This window comes from Centroberyx gerrardi, chromosome 10, assembly GCF_048128805.1.
Source record: "Centroberyx gerrardi isolate f3 chromosome 10, fCenGer3.hap1.cur.20231027, whole genome shotgun sequence".
NCBI lineage: Eukaryota > Metazoa > Chordata > Actinopteri > Beryciformes > Berycidae > Centroberyx > Centroberyx gerrardi.
The window spans coordinates 30983066-31007323 of NC_136006.1; the positions used below are offsets into that span (position 1 = coordinate 30983066).

The 24258-nt window shown below is 40.1% G+C and overlaps 1 protein-coding gene across 1 annotated transcript in view; it reads left to right on the plus strand.

Annotated features, from left to right (window-relative positions):
- Window positions 1–1875: 1875 nt before the first annotated feature.
- lypd6 (LY6/PLAUR domain containing 6) overlaps window positions 1876–24258 on the plus strand; it is a 33408-nt gene continuing 11025 nt past the window's right edge. The window contains exons 1-2 of the mRNA XM_071912621.2: window positions 1876–1961; window positions 23653–23829. Of these exons, the coding sequence (XP_071768722.1) occupies window positions 23712–23829 (118 nt within the window). The 5' untranslated portion in view covers window positions 1876–1961; window positions 23653–23711. The remainder of the gene's footprint in view (window positions 1962–23652; window positions 23830–24258) is intronic.

A 24258-nucleotide genomic window follows, 5' to 3' on the forward strand; every position in this document is an offset into this window, starting at 1 on the left:
ATGAAAACTAAAAATTGATAGACAGATAGATAGATACATAGGCTATACATACATACATACATACATCCTTTATAACATGCATTGTGCAAGCACCCCACCTGAACCTATTGAATAAAATATGCAGCATCTTATTAAGCACATTACATCTCTAATATGCTGCAGATAGAAGGCATTTACAAGAGAACATCCTCCCTGCTCTTACGGCCATCTATCTATCAACGCTCCCACAAAATAACATGACTTTTACATTCAAGCAGTTCCGTTCCTCTGTCTCCAGTTGTATCTCCCCCTCGACACAAATCAAATCCAAATTCCGAGGTAGGCGCGTTCTTTTTGAAGTGTGTCTTCAGGCTCTGTGTTTTATCTGCCCCGTGATTTATTTATTCATCAAGGCATGGTGCCCTCCCTTTAATATCACTGAAGGAAACTGTTTAAAGATAAATTAACAGGCATGAAGTCACACCTCCAGCATGTTGCCGGTGGTAAAAGCTTTTCTGATGTTAAGATGGTTTGAGGTTCTGGATTCTATTCTATTCTATTCTATTCTATTCTATACACTTCGACACACACACACACACACACACACACACACACGCACACACACGCGCACTCACTCTTTTTACATGAAAGAAACACTATGACCAGCTGAGGGCGTACCACCTGAGTGAAAATTGCATCAGAACAACATTTTGTATTTTGCGTGTTTTCAAGTAACCTGATCACTGCCAGCATCAAATAAAACCACGTAAGAGAAAAAAAAACATCTAGATCAGTGGCTCCCAAACTGTGGTCCAGGGACCACCAGTGGTCCTTCAGGGGTTTCTAGAAGGTCCCCAGCAAAATGGAGAACAGTTTAATTTCACTCACTAGAAATAAGTACAATGAGAAAATTCATAAAGATGCTTTTTTTGTTCATAGGTTTCACTGTCCACTGTTACTCCCCGCCTACACTATAGACAATAATGTCATTCTGTATAAAGTCATATCTAACAAAAATGCTCTCAGATGGGGTCCCTCTTATCGAATGTAGGTTTGTGGTCAAAATCATATTTTTGGAGGTTCTTGACATGAAAAAAGTTTGGGAAAGCCTGATCTAGATCCAGGGATGTACTAACACCTAACCATGGGTGTCAGTTAGATATGACAAGGTGTTTCACTCGCCATATCTTAGCCTGATTGCAAATTTTGTATAGCTTTTGTCATTATAATGAAGAACAAAGATCAAGCAAGAAAAGACAGAAGCCATATCTATAAAAAAATAAATAAATAAATAAATAAATCTCCATCAGGGGAGCATTCAGGACCAATATCTGGTCAGTCTTACCATCTGATAATATTTAGTTTCTAGGCCTACATATATAGATATAGCCTAAATATAAAATGCAGGGACTTAAACATAAGTTATGGTTTAGTGAATTGACGTTTTTAGCCTGAAATAAATCTTTATGATATAACTTCATAGTATAGGCAACATCATGGTAAGTATATGAAACTGATATAAGTTACATGAAGATAGGGTCTTCCATAGGGAAAAAAACAAAAGCATAAATCAATGCTTTCCTGAGATTTTAATTAATATATGGGTCTATTGGTGGCTGCTTTCCTGAAAATTATCATAAACTGGAGTTGATCTTTAGCGGCCCTGTGGCCCCGGCAGTCCCTCATCCCAGATCCTGAGGTGAGACCGGCGGAGCCGCCCATCGGGACGGTCCCAGCCGGAGAGAACCCGCCTACCGCGACCTCTGATAGGCGCGGAGCCGCACTTCATCCTCCACAGCCGTCAATGTAACGTATTTCCATTTCCAAGACGCTCACAGGGTGATAGAGCCAATCCGCCGATGGGACAATAATCCTCAAAGCCGACGAACACGAGAAGTGAATGCGCGTTTCCAGGCTGGTGGACTATTCCTCAAGGCTTTCGGAACCTGAGCAAGTTTGACAGCTGGAGGATTTCTTTTAAAGTAAGTGCTTTTATTTGAGCCACTGACACAATACGGACAGGGATCAATAAGGCGACAAAACAAGGGACTGCGCGGTGGTAAACAGGCAAACGGAGCTTGTCTACATGGAAAATATCAGCCGGTGCTATTTCATAGATTGTTCTGAGGTAGAAAACGCTTCCTGGTGAAATCTGGAAAGCGATGTGTAATGTGATAGTATTCCGTGGTGCGCACCTTCTGTGAATTTCCTCGAAAATGCTGCTCTTTGCTTGACCCACTTTGACCCCCCATTTCAGCTCCATGAAAAAAATAACCCACAGGAATAAAGACATGAATAAATGGCTATAAGAAAATCACTGAAGAACCTTTTCTATTTTTTTTTTAAAGAAAAAAAAAAAGTTACATAAATTAGACGACTGTGGGTTTGTCTCAGTTTATTTGAACTGCATATGCAAATGATAAAAGATGTTTTCGTTTCAACATTAATAAATAAGACCGCAGACAAAGAAGGGATCTCCTGTTGTGAATATTGCTCATTAATTACTTATTTACTTCAGTGTATCAGGTGGCCTATCTCTTAATTTTTCTGGCACAATTGTTATTGTTTTTATTTAACATTTTTCTCTACTGTAATAAAATGTAAAGGAATCCAAGAGGACAAGCAGTGTTAGTCTACATCTGGATCACACCTCCTGTCACAGCTACTCCTGTTAGCTGTTAAGCATGTACATCAGTATGCTATGTATGCAGGTTGAGTTTCACACATTTGGACAGTGTTACAGGCCCTGATCCCCAGTGGAAACACAACATGGTGTGGTTGCTCAGGGTGTGAGCGTGAGTAGCAGGTGCGTCGTTCGTTCCCCCCCAACACACAGCAGACAAATGCATGGAGACAAGATGTTTTTGGGGATGGGTGCAGCCAGAAAAGGGGCAACACCCCCCCATCGGCGGGCTTTGTTCTAGTGGCACGCTGTTGCTATGTGGATTTTTAGTGCATCTGTTTGGGAGTGGTTGCTTCATATTTGCCAGAGGTTGCTCCGGGGGCAGAGGCTTGCCCCCCAGTCTCCTGCTGTCCTACTCCCTGGCATGGAGCTCCTCTCCGCTGGGTGAGGCTTGATCTGCAGAGCCCTTGTCACTTATACACACAGAAAAATAAAGGTGCAAACTGGAACCGAAAAATAGTTCTTTGGAGTGATGCCTTAGAAGAACCATTTCTGGTTCCACAAAGAAGAACCTTTCAAGAACCTTTTAATATCCCATAGAACTATATCTGGATCTTTGGGATATTAATATATTCTTAATTCTTAGTTAGATGGTGGGTGATGGCATAAATGTGGAAAACAACCAAACCCCTCCATAGTATATATTGAGGTTAAATGAGGCTATACAAGGGCAGATAAACAAAAACACAATGCGGGTATCTAAGCAAAGGAGTGCAGGTTCTTTGTGGAACCACAAATAGTTCTTCTATGGCATCACTCCGAAGAACCATCTTCGGATCCAGTTCGCACTTTTATTTTTCTGTGTGTAGGCTCAGATCCCAGACCAGTGCATTTGTGCCCATTCATCAGTTACGCATGGAATGGACTAGACATGATGGTCTGAGCTCTGCTGGTGACCACAGGCTCTGTCCAACTGTTACTGAGACATAACGCTGAAACAGCAGGATATGGCACCCGTGCAGCATTGGTCTGAAAGTCTGTATGTGTGTGTGTGTGTGTGTGTGTGTGTGAGCGCGTGTGCGTGATAAGCTCAAGACACAGATGGAAACGCGAAGAAGGCTATTGCCGTGCCATGACTTGGAAATCCCCCATAGCAGCTGACCTCACTTCTGAACTGCTCTCTGTGATTTGAATAGAAGAATAAGTGGCTTTAATTTGCTGTGAAGCCCATCTGTAGTCTAGGCTAATATTGATAATCAGATGTTTGAGTTTGCCCCTTTGTGTTCCGGGCCCCATCAGCATAACAATAGCAGAAGAAGAAAAATGAGTCTGTGGAGATTATGAAAGAAGAAAAGAGTGCGGCGGTAAACTATGTGGCGTCTGTGGGCAGCTCCACTGTTGCCTGGTGCCCACGCGTGGCACAAACAGCCAGTAGGTCCCCAGGGCCCCATGCGGGTGCGGGTGGAAGGGCCACTTCGCTGCTCATCTTCCCAAACAGAGGCTGCTGGAGCTCTCGGGAATGAATTCAGATGTATATTCAGCTTCTCAAAGGTTAAGAAACATAAATGTGGACCCCAGTCTTCTCGCTCTGTTAGATGGTTAACATAATAATCTGCAATATTTTCATATAATTAAGTGTCCTATCACAGATTGATGCAACACAATAGTGATTCATATATAGCCAGGTTATGAAAGCATTTACATTTGCTGTTCTGAACACCCGGTGTCTGGTAGGTCTTTCCTGGGAAAAATCTTCTGCCGCATAGGAAGTTATGCGTTTTTACATTTCCGGTTTGTTTTGGAATAAATAGAAGAAGAACGGGGTAGTTAGCATGAGCAGTGATAGCCACCATGGCTGAACAGACAAAGAAAAGAGCGCCACCTACAGAAACTCAAATTGCATCAACAGAAAATGCAAGCTCCGCCCACACTGTTTGATTGACAGGTGATCTGTGGGAAATGCAGTGCAGAAACACCACAGCAATGAGCACTTAGGACCAAAGATAGAGACAAAAGAAAAAAGAAAAAGAAAACGAGGATCGCAGATTACCATTTTAAATCAATAAAAGTAAAAAAAAGTTGGTTTTGTTTTAGGCTTGTGCAGTGAAAATCCTCTTAGTTGTCCATTTATGAATTCATCATACATATAATTTTATACAGCTATTTTAATACACCCCCTCCTCTAAAGCTGCATTAAAATTGTATTACCCCTGTATCGTTGATGGATAGGTGCTTAGTGCCACACGCCCCTGCTGTGTGATGGATGATGTCTGCAGCTGTGACCGGACTGAGAAATGGTCTGTCGCCTGTGTGAAGAAAACTCTATTCCCCTTCATTAGCTTTAGACACTTTCCATTATGTGGCTCTGTGAAGGAAAGCGCTCCCACATCTGTGACTGTGGTTGGCCCAACGCTGTGGGATCGGACACATCCAGGTGTGTCATCAAATAGCAAGGACAAGGATGCCGGCATACGGGCCATTATACTCAGTCACAGTAGGAGCAAATAGGGGAGGATGGGGGTAACTTGCATGATGATGGTATGAGCATGAAAGGAATACAGTTAGAAAATATTAAGATTCTGTGACCGTATTTCCTGCATTCTTGTGACTTTTTATGTATATAAAAATGAAAATATAGAATGAATCACACATTTTTTAATTATTAGTTATTTTATTTACAAAATGTAAGTCAGTTCATAAAATGAAATATCATTGCACTATTTACATATAACATAAAGTTCTATACATATGCGCCTGTAAGTTGTATATTTGGCTCCAACCACCACTGAACTAATAACAAAGATCATGAAGAAGGAAGGAATTTATCTCGCCCATGCGTATAACTGTCTAAAATTGCAATATTACCATACTACACATCTGCTAAACAAAATAGTGTTTTTACCATTTTAAAGACCCATCTGGATCTCATACTGCTATCCGTAGCTTAAACATGATGCTGTTTTACCTAAATTAAATAAGCTTCTTGCAGAAAAAAGATAGTGGTCTAAGAGAAACCCAAAAATTCCTGATGGGATTTTCACCTGTATAGTGTCTGCTAATAACGTAACCATGGAGACTGCATTTTTGCTGTAACGTTGCCTGTTTTGTTGATGTTTAGAAACAGCATTGATAGTATAGGGCCTAGATTTTTTTTGTTACTGGTTTTAACAAATATAGTAAATAGACAGATTGTGGAATTTGATCAAAATATGTGAGAAAATCATGGGATCAGGGGAGAACACCAGGAGAGCGGTGTGAAAACCAGGAGTCTCCTGGAAAAATCAGTCAGAATCAGAATCAATCACAATACAGTGTGAAAAAAATCACATACGAAAACCAACATGTGTCCAAAAAGCAGTGGGTTTTCACATGTGACTTTTTTGTAAGGGATAATATTTCATTTTTTTACATTTATTCTACAGGCAAAAACAAGTAAAAACCAACAACTTTTTATTACTTAAAAGGTCACTCTTCTTTTTTGGATAATGCTAGTTGCCTACTATCACTCAACATAGTGTATGCTAAAGTGTTAGCATGGACGCTACAATCACTCACTAGCATGGAGCACTGCAGCAAACAATCTACCTGGGACACATGGATGATTTTGGTGTCTATGTTCTCATCACTCAGTGGGGAAGTTAAAGGGACAATCTGCCAAAAACCTAGTAAATTCCTTTAAGATGCAACTTGTCCCTGGCGTATTGGGCCACCCATCAGGTGCCTCCCTGCTAGGTTTGATAGATGTCCTGTGTGGTGCACCTGTCTGTCCTCACTCCATAGATTTTACATGCTAGCATTTGACAAATGAGTCCTGTTAGGGTGTAAGTGCTTTGAGCTCAGTGAAGTAACAAGAAGTAACAAAAACCTGCCTGGAAAGTAAAGCTGGAGCAGAATAGTGATAGTGCAGTCACTGTGTTTTTTTAATCCCTATCTTTTCCTGTCACACACACAAGTGCACACACACACACACACACACACACACACACACACACACACACACACACACACAAGGTCTTGTTATGGAACCGGCTGTCCCCCTGGTTTCCTGACAAAACTGGAGAGCAGACCAGAGCATGTCTGCTAGTTAATCAGCAGGGTCACATGAGCTTTTTTGCAAAAACACAAAATGGTTTTCTGAGATTCCACTGAAAAACATATCCGATTTTACTGTATAGTCTTTAAAATGTTATATGTCTTTGTCTTTTACATCAAAAGAAAAAAAAGCTCCTTTTGAAATTGCCTCTCAAACCTCCTTTTTTAGGTTCATGTTCAACTTTGACACAAGGTTCTGTTTTTTGTCTGTTTGCCTTTTAAAGCCACTTTCTGGTTTTTGTTCTGTGTTTTCCTCAGACTTTCTGGCCTGTTGAGAACATTAAAGGGAAATACCCCGCATTTTTATAAGGAGCCTCAGAAGCCCACACAGCTGCCCTCGGTCTGCTCTCACAAATCACTGTCGCGCCCTTGTCATCGCTAGACTGTTCAAGTGGGTCACTGATGGTGGGTGAGCTTGGGTGGCGATGTTTCAAACCAGTCTGAACCAGTTGAAACCCTCAGACCAGAGAGCATCTAGTCCTGGTGACGCATTCCTTTACCTCAGAGAAGGGTTATCCAATTTGTATTGAAATTGCAATATTAAAGGATCAATATCTACAACACAGAAACTGCAACACAGAAAAGTCTCTGCCAAATGGAGCTCCTTCAGGCTAGTCAGTGATATTAGATAACGTCCAGAGAGAGATATTCCCAAATCTATGTTTGTAGAGCTACTGAAAGTGTTAAAAACTCCTTCAAAAATGCATACTCAAAGCTAGAATTATTATAAAATGTATATCAAGTGCATAATAGTGAGTTTCCCCACTGGGGTTTAATAAAGCTGTCTAATCTAATCTAATCTAATCTAATATGTCAAAATAATCACAGTTTAGTATTTTATCCATATTATGCCACCATATTCTAGTCCCTTATGATGCAGGATATCCCAACATAGAACTAGAGTTATAATACGTAACTGTTGTTCTTTATAAAACCTCAGGTTGACGTGGAAACAGTCGCAGCTCTATATCTGGTTTACATTTGATATTCCCATATTAAGTATCCTAAAAATATGAATGGTGTCGATATCATTCTTCAAATTGAATCAGAAGTCTTCACAACTTTGTAATGAGAGGCCAATTATTGGTAGTGTGTAGAAACGTAAATTGAGGCAAGAGGAATGTTGGATCCATTATCAGCTTATTAGCTCCATTTTAGTCTGCTGTACTAATCACAAATGAGACGGCTTGACTATCACAATTTCACAAGCTCTTCATCCAAATTATATTATCTACACTTTGTAATGACATTTTAAAATTGTTTACATGCTAGCAAGCCAATGCCATCGCTAGAAAGATCTGTGTCTCAGAAACAAACATAATTCTGCACAGTCACTGAACTTTTATTTATTACATCGTATGGTGCTTGCATTGAATCGTGAATCCTATATTGCGTATCAAATCATATCATGAGATAAGCATATCATCCCATCCCTAATATATTCCACGGGTGTATGGCAGAGGTATGCTACTTTAAACAAACATACACAGCTTTATTCAGTCTCAGATAGTTTTTATAAATCAGGCGTAAGCACAACTTGAAAAATGATCTTAAGGTTACATTAAAGAGTAGATCCAAGTGCTGGGCTGTGGATGGTTTGGCACTGAGGAGACCCTGTCAGGAGGATAAAGGCCATGGCCTGATACCTCCTGTATCCATGCCTTAGTTGTTTTAACCCCCGGGGCATGTCGCATCATTCATAACTGCATTGAACTGGGACGACAGAGATGTGGCTTCCTATGTTTTGTTAAGAAATCGATGTAACTTGGGGGCAACTTGGTGATATGAGGGGGTTTCCCTGTCTGACATACTTCTAATGCTCACTGTGAATTATTCAGCAAAGTTTGCGCAAGCTTAAACGCATGGATGACTTCGGTAAGATCTTTATGTTCGGTCAGTGCATTAACACTGAAAAGGCACTGCTTAGCTGTCAAAGTCTCATAGCTTTAGACAGGGGGCTGGGCGTGTGCAGTGTAATGTAAGCAGAGTGACGTTCAACTGGGCTTTTGCAGCTATAATGAGAGAGGGAAGACCTTACAGAAAGATTCGGTGACTTATATAGTCCTTTATGTTGCCTTTATTAAGCTATTTTTCTGACTTGCTGGTTTAGTGAGTAAATATATTTGATTTGTCTACACTGCAGGACACATGCTTCTCCATGCCAGAGGCTTGTATCCTGTCCCTTCTGTTGCTTTTTTGTCCTGAAATATTGGGGTTAAATGCTTGATTTGCATAATCTGCTGAGCCACTGGGTGGCATATCCGAAATATCCCACTTATTTGAATATTTATTTTGTGTTGCTATGTCAGGCTGAAAGCTTCTTATTATGGAGCCTAGATTGAATTTTCATTGATGTTGCGTGCTGTGTTGTGCTCACAGTGTTCATTGTTGAGATTCCGTCGACCTACAAACACAGATCAAAGCAAAGAGAATGTTCACCCTACGGAAAATGAAGGCAAATGTTTAACACTGAAAACCCTTTGAATGTTTTTCCTGAGGAAATTTAGATTTTCAAATGTATAAAATACTAGAAATCCCTTAAAATACCCTTACATTTACATGAATTCACCCCTTCATGCAAAATCCCCTTAAAATGAGTTACGGGAGTTATTAATTGAGGAGACCCCATCAAAACCACCTTAAACACCCCTTAGGTGTTTGAGTGCTTACTTTCTAATTTAGAGTAACACGAATCAACCCATGAATAAATCCCTTGAAAACCCATGATACTAACCTTACTTTTTAAAAGCTATGTTATTTTTAATGGATAATTAATGTTTATGTAATGAGAAAGTAAGGACATTTCAGGGATAAAATTAAGGCGTTTGGTTTCGTAGCGATAAGAGATATTCGACTGAATCCTCTATTAATCCTTTCAGAAATGTCCTTGGCATAGTTGAATTCAGACACATACAACACACACACACACACACAACATATTTCTCTCTCTTCCTCTATGTGTCTAGGCTATATCCCGCTCCTCGGTGCACTGTACGCCCCTGCATATCTTCAAGTTGGCACCCTGAAGATTTACATGCTGTAGTGACCTTTTCTATTTTAGTATGCAGCCGAGGTCCTCACCCTGCTCGCCTCTGACTGGCAGAGGGCACAGAGGCTCAGCCCAGGCTCTCTACAAGCCTCTGGAGATTTCTCGTTTGATCATCTCCTTTGATGTTCAGCACTTTTACTCCATGCTTGTGATTGGATAGCTGGCGATGAATAATTCATGTTTTAGTAGTAAACGTAGCAGTACTAGCAGTTTTCCCCTATCAATGTTGTGGCACACACTGATTCATTTATCTTCAATAGTATTTTTCTGTATCTTATTTTTCCTGAATTCTTAAGCATAGATTTAGTGCAATAATAATCCAGATGTTTCTTCCGGATACATAGGTGTACCTCAGCATTTTGCAGTAATAAATATTGCCTTACATTTTTGCTTTTAATTGACAGCTTCCACCTTTTTCCACCTTCCACCTGAATGTGAATCGATCAGACCAATTTTCCTCAGGTTACATGGTCGTTCTCTTTGTAGTGAAGCAACCGCTCTGTTGACTTTGAAGTTGGGACTTTACAGGGCAAACGCTTTAAACTTTATGCAGCGTGTCTAATTGTGCTTTTTTTTTTTTTTTTGACAGACTTTGGTGTTGGGAAGAAAGGACCAAAAAAATGGCCCTAAACCTCTCAGATTTCCTCAGGGAAATGAGTTCTGGGAGGTTAAGGTCTTCTGTAGCTACAGTAGTTTCAGAGACAGCAGGGGCTAACAGAAGAAAACCTGAGACTTTAAGTTTTTTTAGGTATACCCAATCTGTTTCTACCCAGCCAACCAAATTAAAGGGACTAGCTGCTCAGTTAACTGTCTGACTGTGAATGGAAGAATTTATTAGTACTGCAAAGAAGTTAATATTTTGGGCCCTGCTCAGAACCTGCAGCCTTATTAAGTTTTGGCGTGATAGAGACAGCACTATATAGCAAAGAACATCATACAGTTCATGCAGACTGTCATTCTACATGACTGTCCTCCGCTGTTGAAATGATGAAATCTGATATCATTCCACATGCATCAGAAGGCCTATACCTACAGTATGTTCTCTGTAAATGTGTAATGCACATATCTCCACAAAATGTTATATTGCGATACTGTCCCGCCAAAATATCGTGATATACAATATTACCGTGTGTGTATTTCGAATATTATAATATTATAATATATTTTCGATAAAATCGAATATCGGCCCAAGTCTACACCAAAGTGGACAAACACAAGTCGCCTGTGTGCATGTGGTGTGAGAAGGTTTGATCACTGAAACAAAAAGGGGTCAAAAACACCACTCGGCCCCCCAACTCCCAATTAGCTCCTATAGCCTTTTAGCTGGGCCGCGGTGTTGGTCGCTATCAAGTTCAAGGGGATTGGATCTACCCTTGCAGCTGTCACAGGGATGCATTATCCCCACACTGATCCCCGCATAGCGCACCCCTCCCCACAGGCCCGCACCAGGAAATTCACACGTCCCAGACACCCTTCAAAGGGATTTGGTGTACATCCTCTGTTTCACATGCGGGGTTTTAGGCCCCTTGCTGCCAAACAATGTGGGAGAGCTGGTATGTGCCCACGGCAGGAGCCTGCCTGCCCCCCAACCCACTCACTAAAGCATTATATGTAAAACACAAACAAAAGTGCTTGCACATCGCCACTGGGTGTAAAAATGGCTGCATAGAGGATCCTTATGGGCCGAAGCTATGAAAAATTTGGAATTTTTGAAGGAGTACTGGTATGTGGAAGAGCGAGGGGAGTAATGGAGAGAGAGAGAGAGAGAGAGAGAGAGAGAAAGAGAAAGAGGAGCAAGAGGAAGAGCAAGAGGAAGGAAGGGAGAGCGTGTGACAGTGAAAGTCAAGTGTTGTCTGTGTGGGGAGAGAGGCCCATTGCAAAATCAATGGCCTTCAATAGAGTTCTTGCTTTCAGCTCCAGTAGCCCAGCATTGTGTGAGAAAATAAACCAGCTCATGTATTAGGGATCTGTCCAAATAATTGATTGCTTTATCAATCGCTTTGGGATTTTGGGGGATAACTGAGAACTTTGTGACTGACTTTCAAAATGAATCTTATTTTTAAGACATTCTAGACATTCAAACTTTTAGCTGTGCAGACAAAAGTAATTTTTTATTTAAGTAAATACAGGTAGCTATTAATGTATTCCTCGATTGTACAGTAGGACTATGCTGAAGATCTATGCCTATACATAGCTGATGTGGCCAAACACCAAATAATTTATCATTTGGTCATGGGAATTGTAGCATGCCAACAAGAAGAGAATTATTGACAACCGTCATGTGTATAAAAAGGAATATGGCATTTTCACTGCTCCTACACCACGTTTTTGGGAGACAGGCCCCTAACAGGAGTCATCTGTCAAATGCTAGCATGTAAAATCTGTGGAGTGAGGACAGGTGCACCACACGGGACATCTATCAAACTTAGCAGGGAGGCACCTAAAGGCTGTCCCATTACATCAGGGACATTTCTGGGTCAGTAATGATCAAGCAGCGCGGTGCGATTTTGGTGTCAAGGATTACCGGGATTTGCACTTGTGTCGCCTGCCTGCTCAGACCAGGTCAAAGGCGCACGGCGCAAAAAGTAGAACCCTTAGTGTTAGAGCTGCTACAAGTTCTTATTTTCTCACTTTTGAGATAATGCTAGTGGCCTACTATCACTCAACACAGTGTATACTAAAGTTAGCATCAAGGCTAATATCACTCAACATAGTCTATGCTTAAGTGTTAGCATGGAGCCTATCAATATAGGGTATGCTAAAGTGTTAGCATGGAAATACTATCACTCGACATAGTGTAATCCATACATTATGATTGAATGTATTTGTTTAACTGTCTTTTATTTTATAAACTCTCTTAGAAATGGAATTTCATGGAATTCCAATTCAATTCCAATTCTGTTTCCAGTCATTCCAATTCAATTCTAATTCTGTTTCCTCAGAGCTGCGTGCAATTCCAATTCCAACTCCAACTCCAGGAATTGAATTGGAATTTACCATGCATTCTCAATTCAGTTCATGAATGGCCCCAACTCTGGTCTCATTAATTACTAAATTGACAAATGGGACTCAGCTACCAAAAACTCACTGTATTCCTTTAAGCAGTAGTGAAAGTGTTAATCCCATTTCTGCACACTTTGACTTTCTTTGACTGTGCCCTTGATTGAGAGGGACTCTAGGCCAAGAAATTCATATTTAGACAGGATTAATAGCTCATGTAGGATGTTCATGTGGATTATAGAAACCTCAGTTCAAGGGATGCTTAAATTATATTATATTTATAATAGACTTCAGCAGGTGAAACATAGACATTCAGTTAATATGAGAGCAAAGCGTAGCACTAGTAATTATGCGATATCAAGGACCAGGTAAGAATTAGGTTAAAGAGCTTTCATCAAACATGTAAATTATAGATTACCTGATTATGGATCTATGGATTACCTGAAGATACCAGGGTCATGTCTTTAAGGACTTTTAAAAAAAGTATTAAATTGAATTTGTTTTAGTTTTGTTGGTTTGTCTGTTGTTGTTTTTAAGGATTATTGACATGTTATTGTACTGGTATGACATTTTAGAATTACTGAAAACGTGATGTGATGCGTGTGTGTATGAGTGTGTGTGTGTGTGTGTGTGTGTGTGTGTGTGTATGTATGTTCTGTTCTCGTTTCTGATTAAACCGATGATTTTTATTGGACTAGACTCTTGGAAGAACAGCCCTCTGGGCTAAAAGAGATCCTAATAAAATCAAATCAAATCAAACACCAGGATTTCAGTGACTTATGGATGCATCCTGATCATGTTTTAACTGGATAATTGTTACTAAAGTAAACTCAAATGTAACTGTGTTAAATACTTAGCAGACAACATATTTCCTTTGTGGCTACATAAATCAGAGCCACATGATCACAGAAACACAGAAAACAGTATCAGCTCAGGAGTTAACCCACACTATGGCATCTCCAGCTCCAATCATGATAGTATGTATTGCATCTCTTTAGGTTGGAGAATTCCTCTGAAGGGTGAACATACAATATATCTTTGGTTGTGGCTTTTTCTGTGTTTACTTCCAATCTGAGGCAACAGTTTTGGTCGGAAAACAAAACCCTCAGCGCTCGGTGCAGAGAACATTCCAGTACAGTTTCTTACAGTAGACATCCTTTCTCCCGGCTATGGTATTTTTGGCATCCATTACCAATCTGTCCCGCTTATATGTGGGATCTACACAGTTAATCCTTTAGATCTTCCAATGTGCCGAGTGGTCGGGATGAGGATTAAAAAATTATACAGCTGACTTGCAGCACTTCAAAAGAAATCGTCTGGATTAGGGAGGGTAAGCATGCAGATTTTCAATTAACCAGCCTCTGATACAGATCCATACTGACTCCCCAGCTTTGTGGAATACCAGAGAGCCTCAGCCATGGCAAGTGACAGGAGGGGATGGCCTGTTACAGTTATACACATTGTCCTATATCGTTCCGCCACTTTTGGCTCAATGAAAAGGCTGGAGATTTCGGCTGCGGTTGTCAAACCTACATAATCAGCTTTAGCTTGTTTCTCTGGAATTTTCCTGTGAACATGCTAATTGGATTTGTTCGGGGACAATAGGTCTGCATACTGTATTGATTTGGGGGGCTTTTCAGTAGACCAGACAAGTAATGGCCAAGTAATCTTACTGGAGGTAAGCGTATTACAATTAGTGCAGTCCTTGTTTAAAGAGTGATCCACTCTCACGATTAACTGTCTGCCCCGCACTGCATGGAAGCCAACGAATAAGGCTGAAACAAACCTCTCCCTGTGCACAACTGGAAAAGGCCCACAGACAGAAAAGCTCGCAGTGTCTCTACCTCACCCCTCTTTTCTCCCTCCCTCCCACTAACCCTCTGAATCTGGTCGGACCAGTTCTCAGAGTCACAAGACGGTCGATTTGCATTTCTCCCCCTCGGATGGGAGGAACCACTATTCACAGGTTGTTGCGCGGCCCAGAATATCGAGTTGCCGGGAGCTGCGGATCACTTTCTCCAGCTGGCAACTGTTCAGAGAGGGACTCCTGGTGCTTTGACCCACAAGGACACACATGCCTTGAATCATCACATCTTAGGTTTGGTTTTTGATTCCAAATCTCTGATATTGGCTGTGTGATAAGGTGGCTGTGTCATCTTCCCTCCAGCCCACATGGTAATATACTTAGTAAAACACAGTAAAAGTGTGCATCACTTTGTGAAATGCTGGAGACGTTCCTCACTGCTAGAGACATCCTCATCCTCAACATTAGCCAATTTATAAATGTCATTTGTTGAAATATAATCAGTTTGGTTAGTCTCCCATGCAGTCACATATAAAAAATTATGTTTCCTCTGTTACCTCTGCCTCTCACAAACAAGGAAATGTAGGAAATGAGATTTTAATGATTTGAAGGTTAGCATAATAGAACTCCACGTGTGTTTCCAGCGATTACGAGTGTCTTCAAAATGGGTTTAGAAATATGCGTGTAGCACAATGACTTTCACTGTGTATGAGAAATTTGTGCTTACGCAGCTAATCGGCCTGGTTAATATATGTATGTAAGATAAAAAGTTCCTGCGGTGTTGTGTGCAGTTGCTGTTGGTTGGAAATCATATCATTGAAATATGTTATTAGCGGGTTATTTATATTATTTCAAGAGGAGAAAAGGGGGAAAACAAGAGTAATGAGAGCCATGAGTGTGAGAATCAATGAGCAAACAGTGGATGATGAATAGGAGTCATTTTAGCCCACCTACAACATCTGCAACTGCATGGTGTTACTGTTCACCTGGGGCCATGCTGCTGGAACACAGCTAAATGAGAAAGCACTTGGTTGCTGCCCTTATGGCTTGACTCATACACATACACACACACTCTCTCTCTGATATACACTCAAGGCCACACACTCGCACACACGTACACACCACACACACACTTTCTAATTAACCTTAAACACTCCCAGATGAACTAATTTTTCTGTTTATTTGCATGTATCATGGAGTAAACCTGTTCCTCAAAAAGACAATCCCACAGCGTTTTTGGTGGAGTTGATAAAAAAAAGAAAAAGCATGTGAAAGTCACAATGAAATTGCATTTTGAGAGCATATTGCTTGCATAATTAGTCATATTTCCAGGATGTTGGGGACATAACACAGAGAGGAACTGTTCAAAAGTGGCCAAACCAATAGGATGTCTGTTAGGGTGAGAAAGGCGGTTTTATTTTATGGGGGGTTTCTACTTGTTTCTCAACAGATATGCCAGCAGTCTGTCAATCGTCTTGCAGGCCATTATACAAAATGGGAATAATGGCCTACAAGACGATACCATAGCTTCTGTTTACTGGGTTGCCAGTGAGCAATGAGGCTTTGATGACATGTGTTGCTCATGGCATACATCCTGACTACAGTTAAAGGGTCTGCATGATTGAAGTTCCACAACAAGCATTTCCTGACTTAATACGGCTTAAGCTTAATGTGGATTTGAAGTTGCGCTGCAAAGCCATCAATCAATTATGTCTTGGCTTTAATGTTGTCATTAGTTGGTTTGTATCCATGCCTAGGTCTGGGAATAATACTTACTTTAGGTGTGTTACTTTGTGTTGTTAGAAATGCCTGGTTTACACTCACAAATTCTGACAAAAGATATCAAATTCCTATGCAGAAATCCGGTGTTTGTAACACGGTCAGATGTTACTGGTGTTAAATTGATTTTGAGCTCATTGGCCAGCTCTAAATAACTTGGTTATCTATTTGACGCCTGCATATTTTTGGAGTTAGTCACCCTCCAACCTCTAACGCCATTTTGTTCTGCTGGATTTCAATCATAATGTGCCCTCAATATCGTTACACTAAAGCTGTCAGTAGCCATACAATGAAATCAAGCTTTTCCGAAATGGAAACACTATTAGGAAGCGAGGGACTGTATGTGATCTGGTCAGGACAGGGATGTTCGCAGTGGGGTGTCAAGCAAAGACGGTAGACAGGCTGCAACAAACACATTTGATCACTCTGTAACATACAAATAATAATAAACCTTATTCATATCGCTTTTCTAAGCAACTGTTACAAAGTGCTTTACAAAGCAAATGAGACAAATGAATAAATACAAAGGGAGTGATGGAGAAGAGTGTAAGTAGGTCTTGGCAAACTTTACAGCTAAAAATGGACCTAACTTTCATCAACTGTTGTAAATAACTTCCGATAATGATAATGTCATGGTATATATACACAAATAAAGAGTACACAGTAAACAGTACTACAAAAAAAAAAAAAAAAAAAGCTGATAAACTGTGTTATAAATGTGTTATAAATCAGTTGTATAGTAGTAGTGGCTCACATAATTATAGAGTTCTGGACTGAAGACACTGTCTATGTCATTATTATTATGTCATAATTATTCATATATAACAATGTAACTGAATGAGGCTAAAATATGTTATGCTACATAGTTGAAGTCTACATGTTTTACAGGGTTAGATGTAGCTTTCCCCTAAATTTTCCCTTAACTCGTGAATAAAAAGCTGTGAATCGTAAACCAGCCTTGTGATTCTTTCCTCATAATAATAAAGAGATCTCATAATACTGAGGCATGATCTCATAAGAACAAGGCAAGATCTCAGAATTATGAGATCCTTTTCTCATAATAATGAGAAAAGATCACATAATAATGAGAAAAGACCTCATAATAATGAGAAATGATCTTACAATAACAAGAAAAGAGCTCATAATAACAAGAAAAGACCTTACAGAAAGGCATTAGTGAACATGTGCCCTTTTGGCTCAAATCAATACACACATTTTTGAGTTAAGGCTATAAGGTTTTGTATTTTTATTCAAAATGATTCCATGTTGTACTTTTGTTTCCTTACATTACTAAATAGATCTCTTCAAGAGCTTTTATTTTGATATACCATATTTCAGTGCCAGTTACCCCCTTCTGGTTCCAAGCCCTTGATTGGCTACCTCTCCATGCATAGAGTAACCCAACTAGTGTCCATACTTATTCAGGCCATGAATAAACCAGTTAACAGAATTTTGAAGCATTGCATATAACGAACATTCTATTGCAGCCATCTCATGTGTACCAGCCAAATCTCTAAACTGGATTCCCCATTCTATCCATTTCTATCCATTTTGTTGCTGGAGGTAAAGTGATGCTAGTAATAGTAGTAGTAGTTTAGTGACTTTATCTGCAAGTAAAAAACAAATGGAGGAAAAGCTGATATGGTTACTTATCATTTGGTTGAGTAAAACATTGTCTGATGCTGTCTTTCTGATTTGGTAGTCCAGTGTTAGGACACCTGTAGCGTTGAAACCAGACCCTGGTGTCCATGTCAATGGGATGACTGTTTGTGTCTTCTAGCTCTCTCCTCTTATAGAAGCTATTCTTTTTTTTTGTTCTCTTGAATTGAAAAGGCTGTGGCAAAGGTGATACAGCTATCAGAGCTGATCCTTCTCATGAGTTCCCCGGCAAGTCAGTTCAGTTTTCCTACTGAGAAAGTATTCGTATTTGTGATAAGACTGAAAGATGGCATTATTTTCTAGATACAGTGATTATACAGAATATTTGGACCACCTGCTCTTTCCGCGAAATGGGCTGATGAGTGAATCCTGGTGAAAGCTGTGACCCCATATTGATTTCACTCACTAAATCCACTGCAGTCATGAAGGGGAAATGCAGATGAGAGGGGGAAGGGGGGGAAGAAAGATTTTTATTACCTTGCAAGAACTCAGACAAAGGGGTACAAGTCAATGTTGTGTCCCCAATGTTTTGTACACTGATGGTAGAAAAGATGATTGTTGGGATTCAGTCAGGAGTTTTTAGCACAATACTGAACTTATATTTGGTGAATGCAATTGACAACTTCTTCATTGTATGTTCTATTTACATGTGATTTTACTGTAATGCATAGTCTTCCAACAAATGATGCAGTACACCTCTTACACCCATATTTTTAGGCTACTTATATTATAAGACTGTATATAAGGGTGATATGGACACAGCTAATATCACACTAATAATAAGTAATTATTTTGATATCGATACATAACGAATGCTGACATATGCAAAATCACATTAAATAATCAAATTGATTTCATTGCCGTAAACTGCATGGTAATAGCATGAAAAAATACCAATCTTAATAAGTCATTTACTCTAGTATTGAGTCTTAAAAACTTATTTTTCTGAAAATAAGTGAAAAAATATGCCAATGGGGTGAGGTAATTCCACTTGTTTCCAATGTAAAATCAACTTCTTTCAAGGATTTTTTGAATCCAGTGGCATTATCTTGATACTAGTGGAGTGGTTTACCTTATTTCAAGATATAGTCACTTGTTTCAAGAACATTCTCGAAACAGGGATTGTTAAGGGATGTTAGGAAGGATATTTTTGCAGTGAAAATATCAAAGCTACATCTTAACGTTTCCAGGCATAACAAGAAGTAAATCTGTCAGCTCATTATGATATATTAATTCAGTGTTATTCCCCACAGAGACCAAAGTCGTTTCATAAATTTTCTGCTCCTCTGCAAACTTTCATTTTCTAGCCCCGTGGGCTAATGGTGGCAGGAAACAGGAAATGGGTGAGGAATCCCCCCCTCTGGTTGATATGTACACCTCTGGTCTTGGTCTTTGACTGAATACATTGCAGACCTTTAGCTGTGATAAGGATCTCACTGAGGAAACTCAATGCAGTGCAGCATGGTCGCAGAGTGCCGGGGTGCATTGTGCACAGGGTCAAAAGGTAGTGCGTTACAAGAGGCCATGACTCGGCAGCCCGCTGGTATGTTGCAGTTTTTGTCACCGATCAGTTTGCACCTTAAACGGATGTAGGTGTTAGCTTTCCTTACATTATGTAAGCTTTAATTCGCTGTGTATTGGATCAGCATGGTGCGGAAAATGCTTGAAGAAAGTAGAAGCAAAAATATGGTCAAGCACAGGTTAAAGGTGCAGAAGGCACAAATTCCTTCCTTTGTATAACAGAATCACTGCTATGTTTTCTTGTGATTTGACATGGGAAAATCACTGAAAAATATGTTATCATTAACTCTATTACCTTAACACACTGTGAGCAACTTGGTCGGGGGGTTGCCCTATTTGGACCAATTGTGGGCGGAGCCAGAGACTCGGATTTAATCTATGTAGTGGTCAGCATTTTGAAGAGGTAAATTATGTATTTTTACTGCTCTGGTATTGCCTGTCATACCGTTATGTTGTTTTAACTAGGCATTGCTAGCTGACAAGCACTAATTAAGTAGCATTCATTGAAAATAAACTCTAAAATTGCTACAGAGCTTACCATCGACCCCAACAATGGATGCTACAGTTCTCCAAGCATCATTTTTGATACGTTTTTTCCTGTAGTCTTTCAAATAAAAGTTGTAGAGAACTGGGAAGCTTTGAATGCCTGTAATCAACATCTCCATTTTACACTTGCCAGACAGAACTATTGTTCATGGAACAAAATCACATTGTTAGGGAAACAAGGGAATGCAGAAATCTGATTGGCTGCCATGGCCAACTCTTCCACACATCAGCTGATGTTCCCCGGTTGCTCAGCTCCATACGAAATGAATGGACTTCCGCTGACTTGTTGCTCATGTTGCTCATAGTGAACACACAGTAAAGACAGAGCTTTTATCCCATTTGCATAAAAAAGTCAGCAGTTTAACGTTAAATTGCTGACTTACCTTCTCAAGCAACAGCAGCAGCAGGTTAAAGCCAAAGCAGAAAAAACATACACTATGAATCTGAGCACAGAACGTGGAGGATGTTTTGTTTTGGCTCACTGAAAATCAGTCAGTGTGTCAGTCTAGCTACACAAAGATCATTACTCAGCCTTTCTGAAGTTTTGGCCCATGATGCCACTAAGCTCTTGCTGCCTTAAACACCATTTATCCACTTAAATGCCTGCCAGTATTATTTGATACTAACAGAAAGATAATGAGTGCAAGCCACGGCATAAATCTCTGATTTGCACTCTTCTTAATTGCACTTGTTTTTGTGCATTTAAGTGATTTACAGTACTTAAAATCAAATACTTCCCAACGGCAGCGATCGCCTAGGGTGATGGAGATTGTAATTGGCTACATGCGCTTATCCTTAACAACATTACCAGCCAGCTACAGAAGGCCCATACAAAAGATGCCTTAGAGCAGGTTTAAACTTCAAGGAAATGCAATTTGTGAATAATATTGGATTTGGCTTGCAGGGCCCTTTCTGAGTCAATACATTCACACTCCTCAGTTTGGGTCAGCTGACATTTGGAAGCTAATCCTAAAATTACCCAGGGAGCTTCAGAGGTAAATGCCCCTTTAATGCCAGTAAATATGTTCGACTTATAAGTGTGGGTGTCAGGTTTTGCCTGCAGAAACTGAACTGAGCATGAACTTCAGTGGAATGTTTAGATGGCTCTTTGTGAGTTGCGTTTAGCTCATTGATAACGAGTCGGTCCAAATTGCAGCAGGGCCCTCGCTGTATCTTGCTGTGCTAGAGCAGAGTGCACAAAGGACTCGAGTCAAGTGCATGTGACAAATGTGCGAACGGGCTCTCATTTTTCTAAAACTGTCAAAGCTGTTTCTTGTCCGTGTGACAGGCTGTCCTGTGTATCCCTGTCAGAGCCTGCTGACGGAACGGGCCAATGTTCACACTGGGTTTGCGGAGAACACAATCACACCGTAGGCTGGCCTTACTTTACCCGCGGGGTGATGGACGAGACTTGTCTCAGTCAGCGGTCTGTTCCCCCCCTGTCTTTACCCTGGACGGTGCCAGGGGAGGCTAGCGGTCTGAATGGAGGCAGTCAGACCATTCTCCTATTCTCTGGAGTAAACAAGGATGGGGAAGTCTCCTTCCGTGGGACTGCGGTCGTTCTTTGACTTGAAGAAGCCCAAATGTTCCTAGAATACCTGAGTGGAGCGGCAAGAATGACCTTGGAGATGGTGAGAATCTTTAAAGTGGTCCTCTGTATTTTGGCTGATCAATTCCAAACATTGTGTATTTCGTCTCGGTAAAGCATATTTACTGTAATGGACGTACTGTATGTATATTGACTGTCATGTGTATTTCCTGAGGGAGTTTTGGGCAAATCTTCACCCACTCTTGTCTGGTGTATTGAAAAGAGACAAAACAATTGTTTCCTGTGGTGCTGTAAACGCCTCAACCTAATGGATTGCCCTATGGAGACTTGAGAACGCAGTCATAGAAAGGTAACAAATAGGGATGGGACGATATATTGAAATTCAATATTTCGCAATACAAAAAAGTGACGATGTGCATCGTGGGGCAGAAAAATGAATTGTGATATCAGCTCCATTTTATTCTGCTTTAGTAATCACAAATGAGACGGCTTGACCATCACAGTTTCACAAGCTCTCCATACAAATTATATTATCATATTGTGAGTAGAGCTTTACTAAAACAAGTCAGAGAACATTATACAGTATGTTAAAGTCATTATTTTAGCCATCCTGTTTTTGTCAGCCTCAGACTGAATTGTGGTATCAGTGTGGAACTCTTGGCAGGTTTCTCTCTTTGGTGACACATCACTCTACTGGCACTCACCCAGTGACACATTCCCTCAGGTTGTTAGCACAGTAGACTAACGTTTGACTAACTCTGTCTTCTGTGAAGTCAATAGTGATTTTCTCAATGGTGGCATGACAAAGGTTTTGACTTGTTTCTGTTTGCAATCTTGTGCCCTTTTTGCATGTTCCCTTTTAAGGGAAATTGACAGAGGTGGGAACTCGAGTCACATGACTTGGACTCGAATCACATGACTTGGGCTCGAGTCAGACTTGAGTCACAATTTTAATTACTGGAGACTTGACTTGACTTGGGCTCTGGTGACTTGGGACTTGACTTTGACTTGCCCTTTGAAGACTTTAAAAGGTTTCTAAAGTCTTGACAAAAGCTTGTGTGTTTGTGTAAATGACTTGGATTGAAAGTGATGAGATTTGTTCCACCAGACAACTGAATTTAAGTTCTCTTTTCTCAATTTCTACGGAATGATTGCATTTATTGAAGTTGAAACTGATTATAGAAATTAAACTCATGATGCTCTTACCAAGTTTTTATCCTATTAAAACCACATTGCATTGAAATGTCCTAGATATTTAGTTTTCTTTAAGAAAACTAAATGATTGATTTGTTCTGACTTGACTTGGTGTTCTACATTTAGACTTGAGACTTGACTTGAGATTTGTGCCTCAAGACTTGAGACTGACTTGGGACTCAAGCAAAGTTAAGCAGTATGTCACTGCTTAGAGACCTAACATTTTGTCCAGTTTTTGCACAAAGACAGATCTGAACCACAGTCAGGGGGGTAAAAGGGCCAGTGATGCATTACAGTCTGAACTCCAACTAATGACACTGATATCATTAGGAAATGCTTGACTTGGGGATGGTTGTGTTAATGATGAATGCAGCTCAATCTTTTTATTGTCTGTTGGCCATCTGGAAGGGATCCCAATCCTCCTCCAAGTAATAGGACTGGAAACACTCATAGTTACTGTTCAATGGAGTTGGCATCATAGACTCTTGCTTTGAATTATTACAGGTTCCTCCTGTGAGAAAGGAGTTTTCCTTGGAATGATAATACTAACAGAAAGGGATATACAATTAGATTTAAAGTAATCTGCAATGTGTTCATGTAAATAAATGTCTGTTTTGCTATTCTCTATCACTGATTGATATAACACAAAAGTGATTCAACCTGCTGTATATCCAGTTCATGAAACCTTTTACATTTGCTGTTCTAAGCACCCGGTCTCTTGTAGGTCTTTCCTGTGAAAAATCTTCTGCCGCACAGGAAGTGATGCATTTTGTGTTTCCACTTTGTTTGGAATAAATTACATTCATGCACAAAACAGTCATAACCAAGGATCTCTGTTTGTATGTTTTACCCAACAGGTATACGGTTGAGATTCTCTAGTCAGAAACCTGCATGTGTGAAGCCACAGCAGCCAGCAATGGAGCCCTGGCCTGCAGTGGCCTGGGTCCTACTGCTGACCATCATCTCTGATCTGCTGAAAACCGCCCAGACAAGGGACTTCACCGAACAAGACATCATCTACCTCCATCCCTCGAGTGAGTGTCAAATCTGACTTTCAAACAGCATAGCGTTATTGTCTTCCAAATGGAGGTAGACTAAGGTAACAGAGGTTAGTTGGAGGAGGCATCTGTATTTGTTTGTTCTTCATTATTATTACTAAGTGAAGTTCTTCAGAATAAAGACTTGTCAATCAAGCATTAGACTAATTTGACTAAAAGTCATGAAACAAACTAAATTCATGAGATCCTAACCTTACAATTAATACTTAAAAGTTTATTTGTATAGGCCTTAATCACAGTCTCAAATAAATGAGGCCGTAAATGATGATAATAAATAATGATAATACATAAACAATAAATGCTAATAAATACTACTAATACTACTACTAGTTGTACTACTAATAATAATCATATAAATCTTTATAGTAATAATAATACACTTTATTTATATAACAGTTGTCTAAA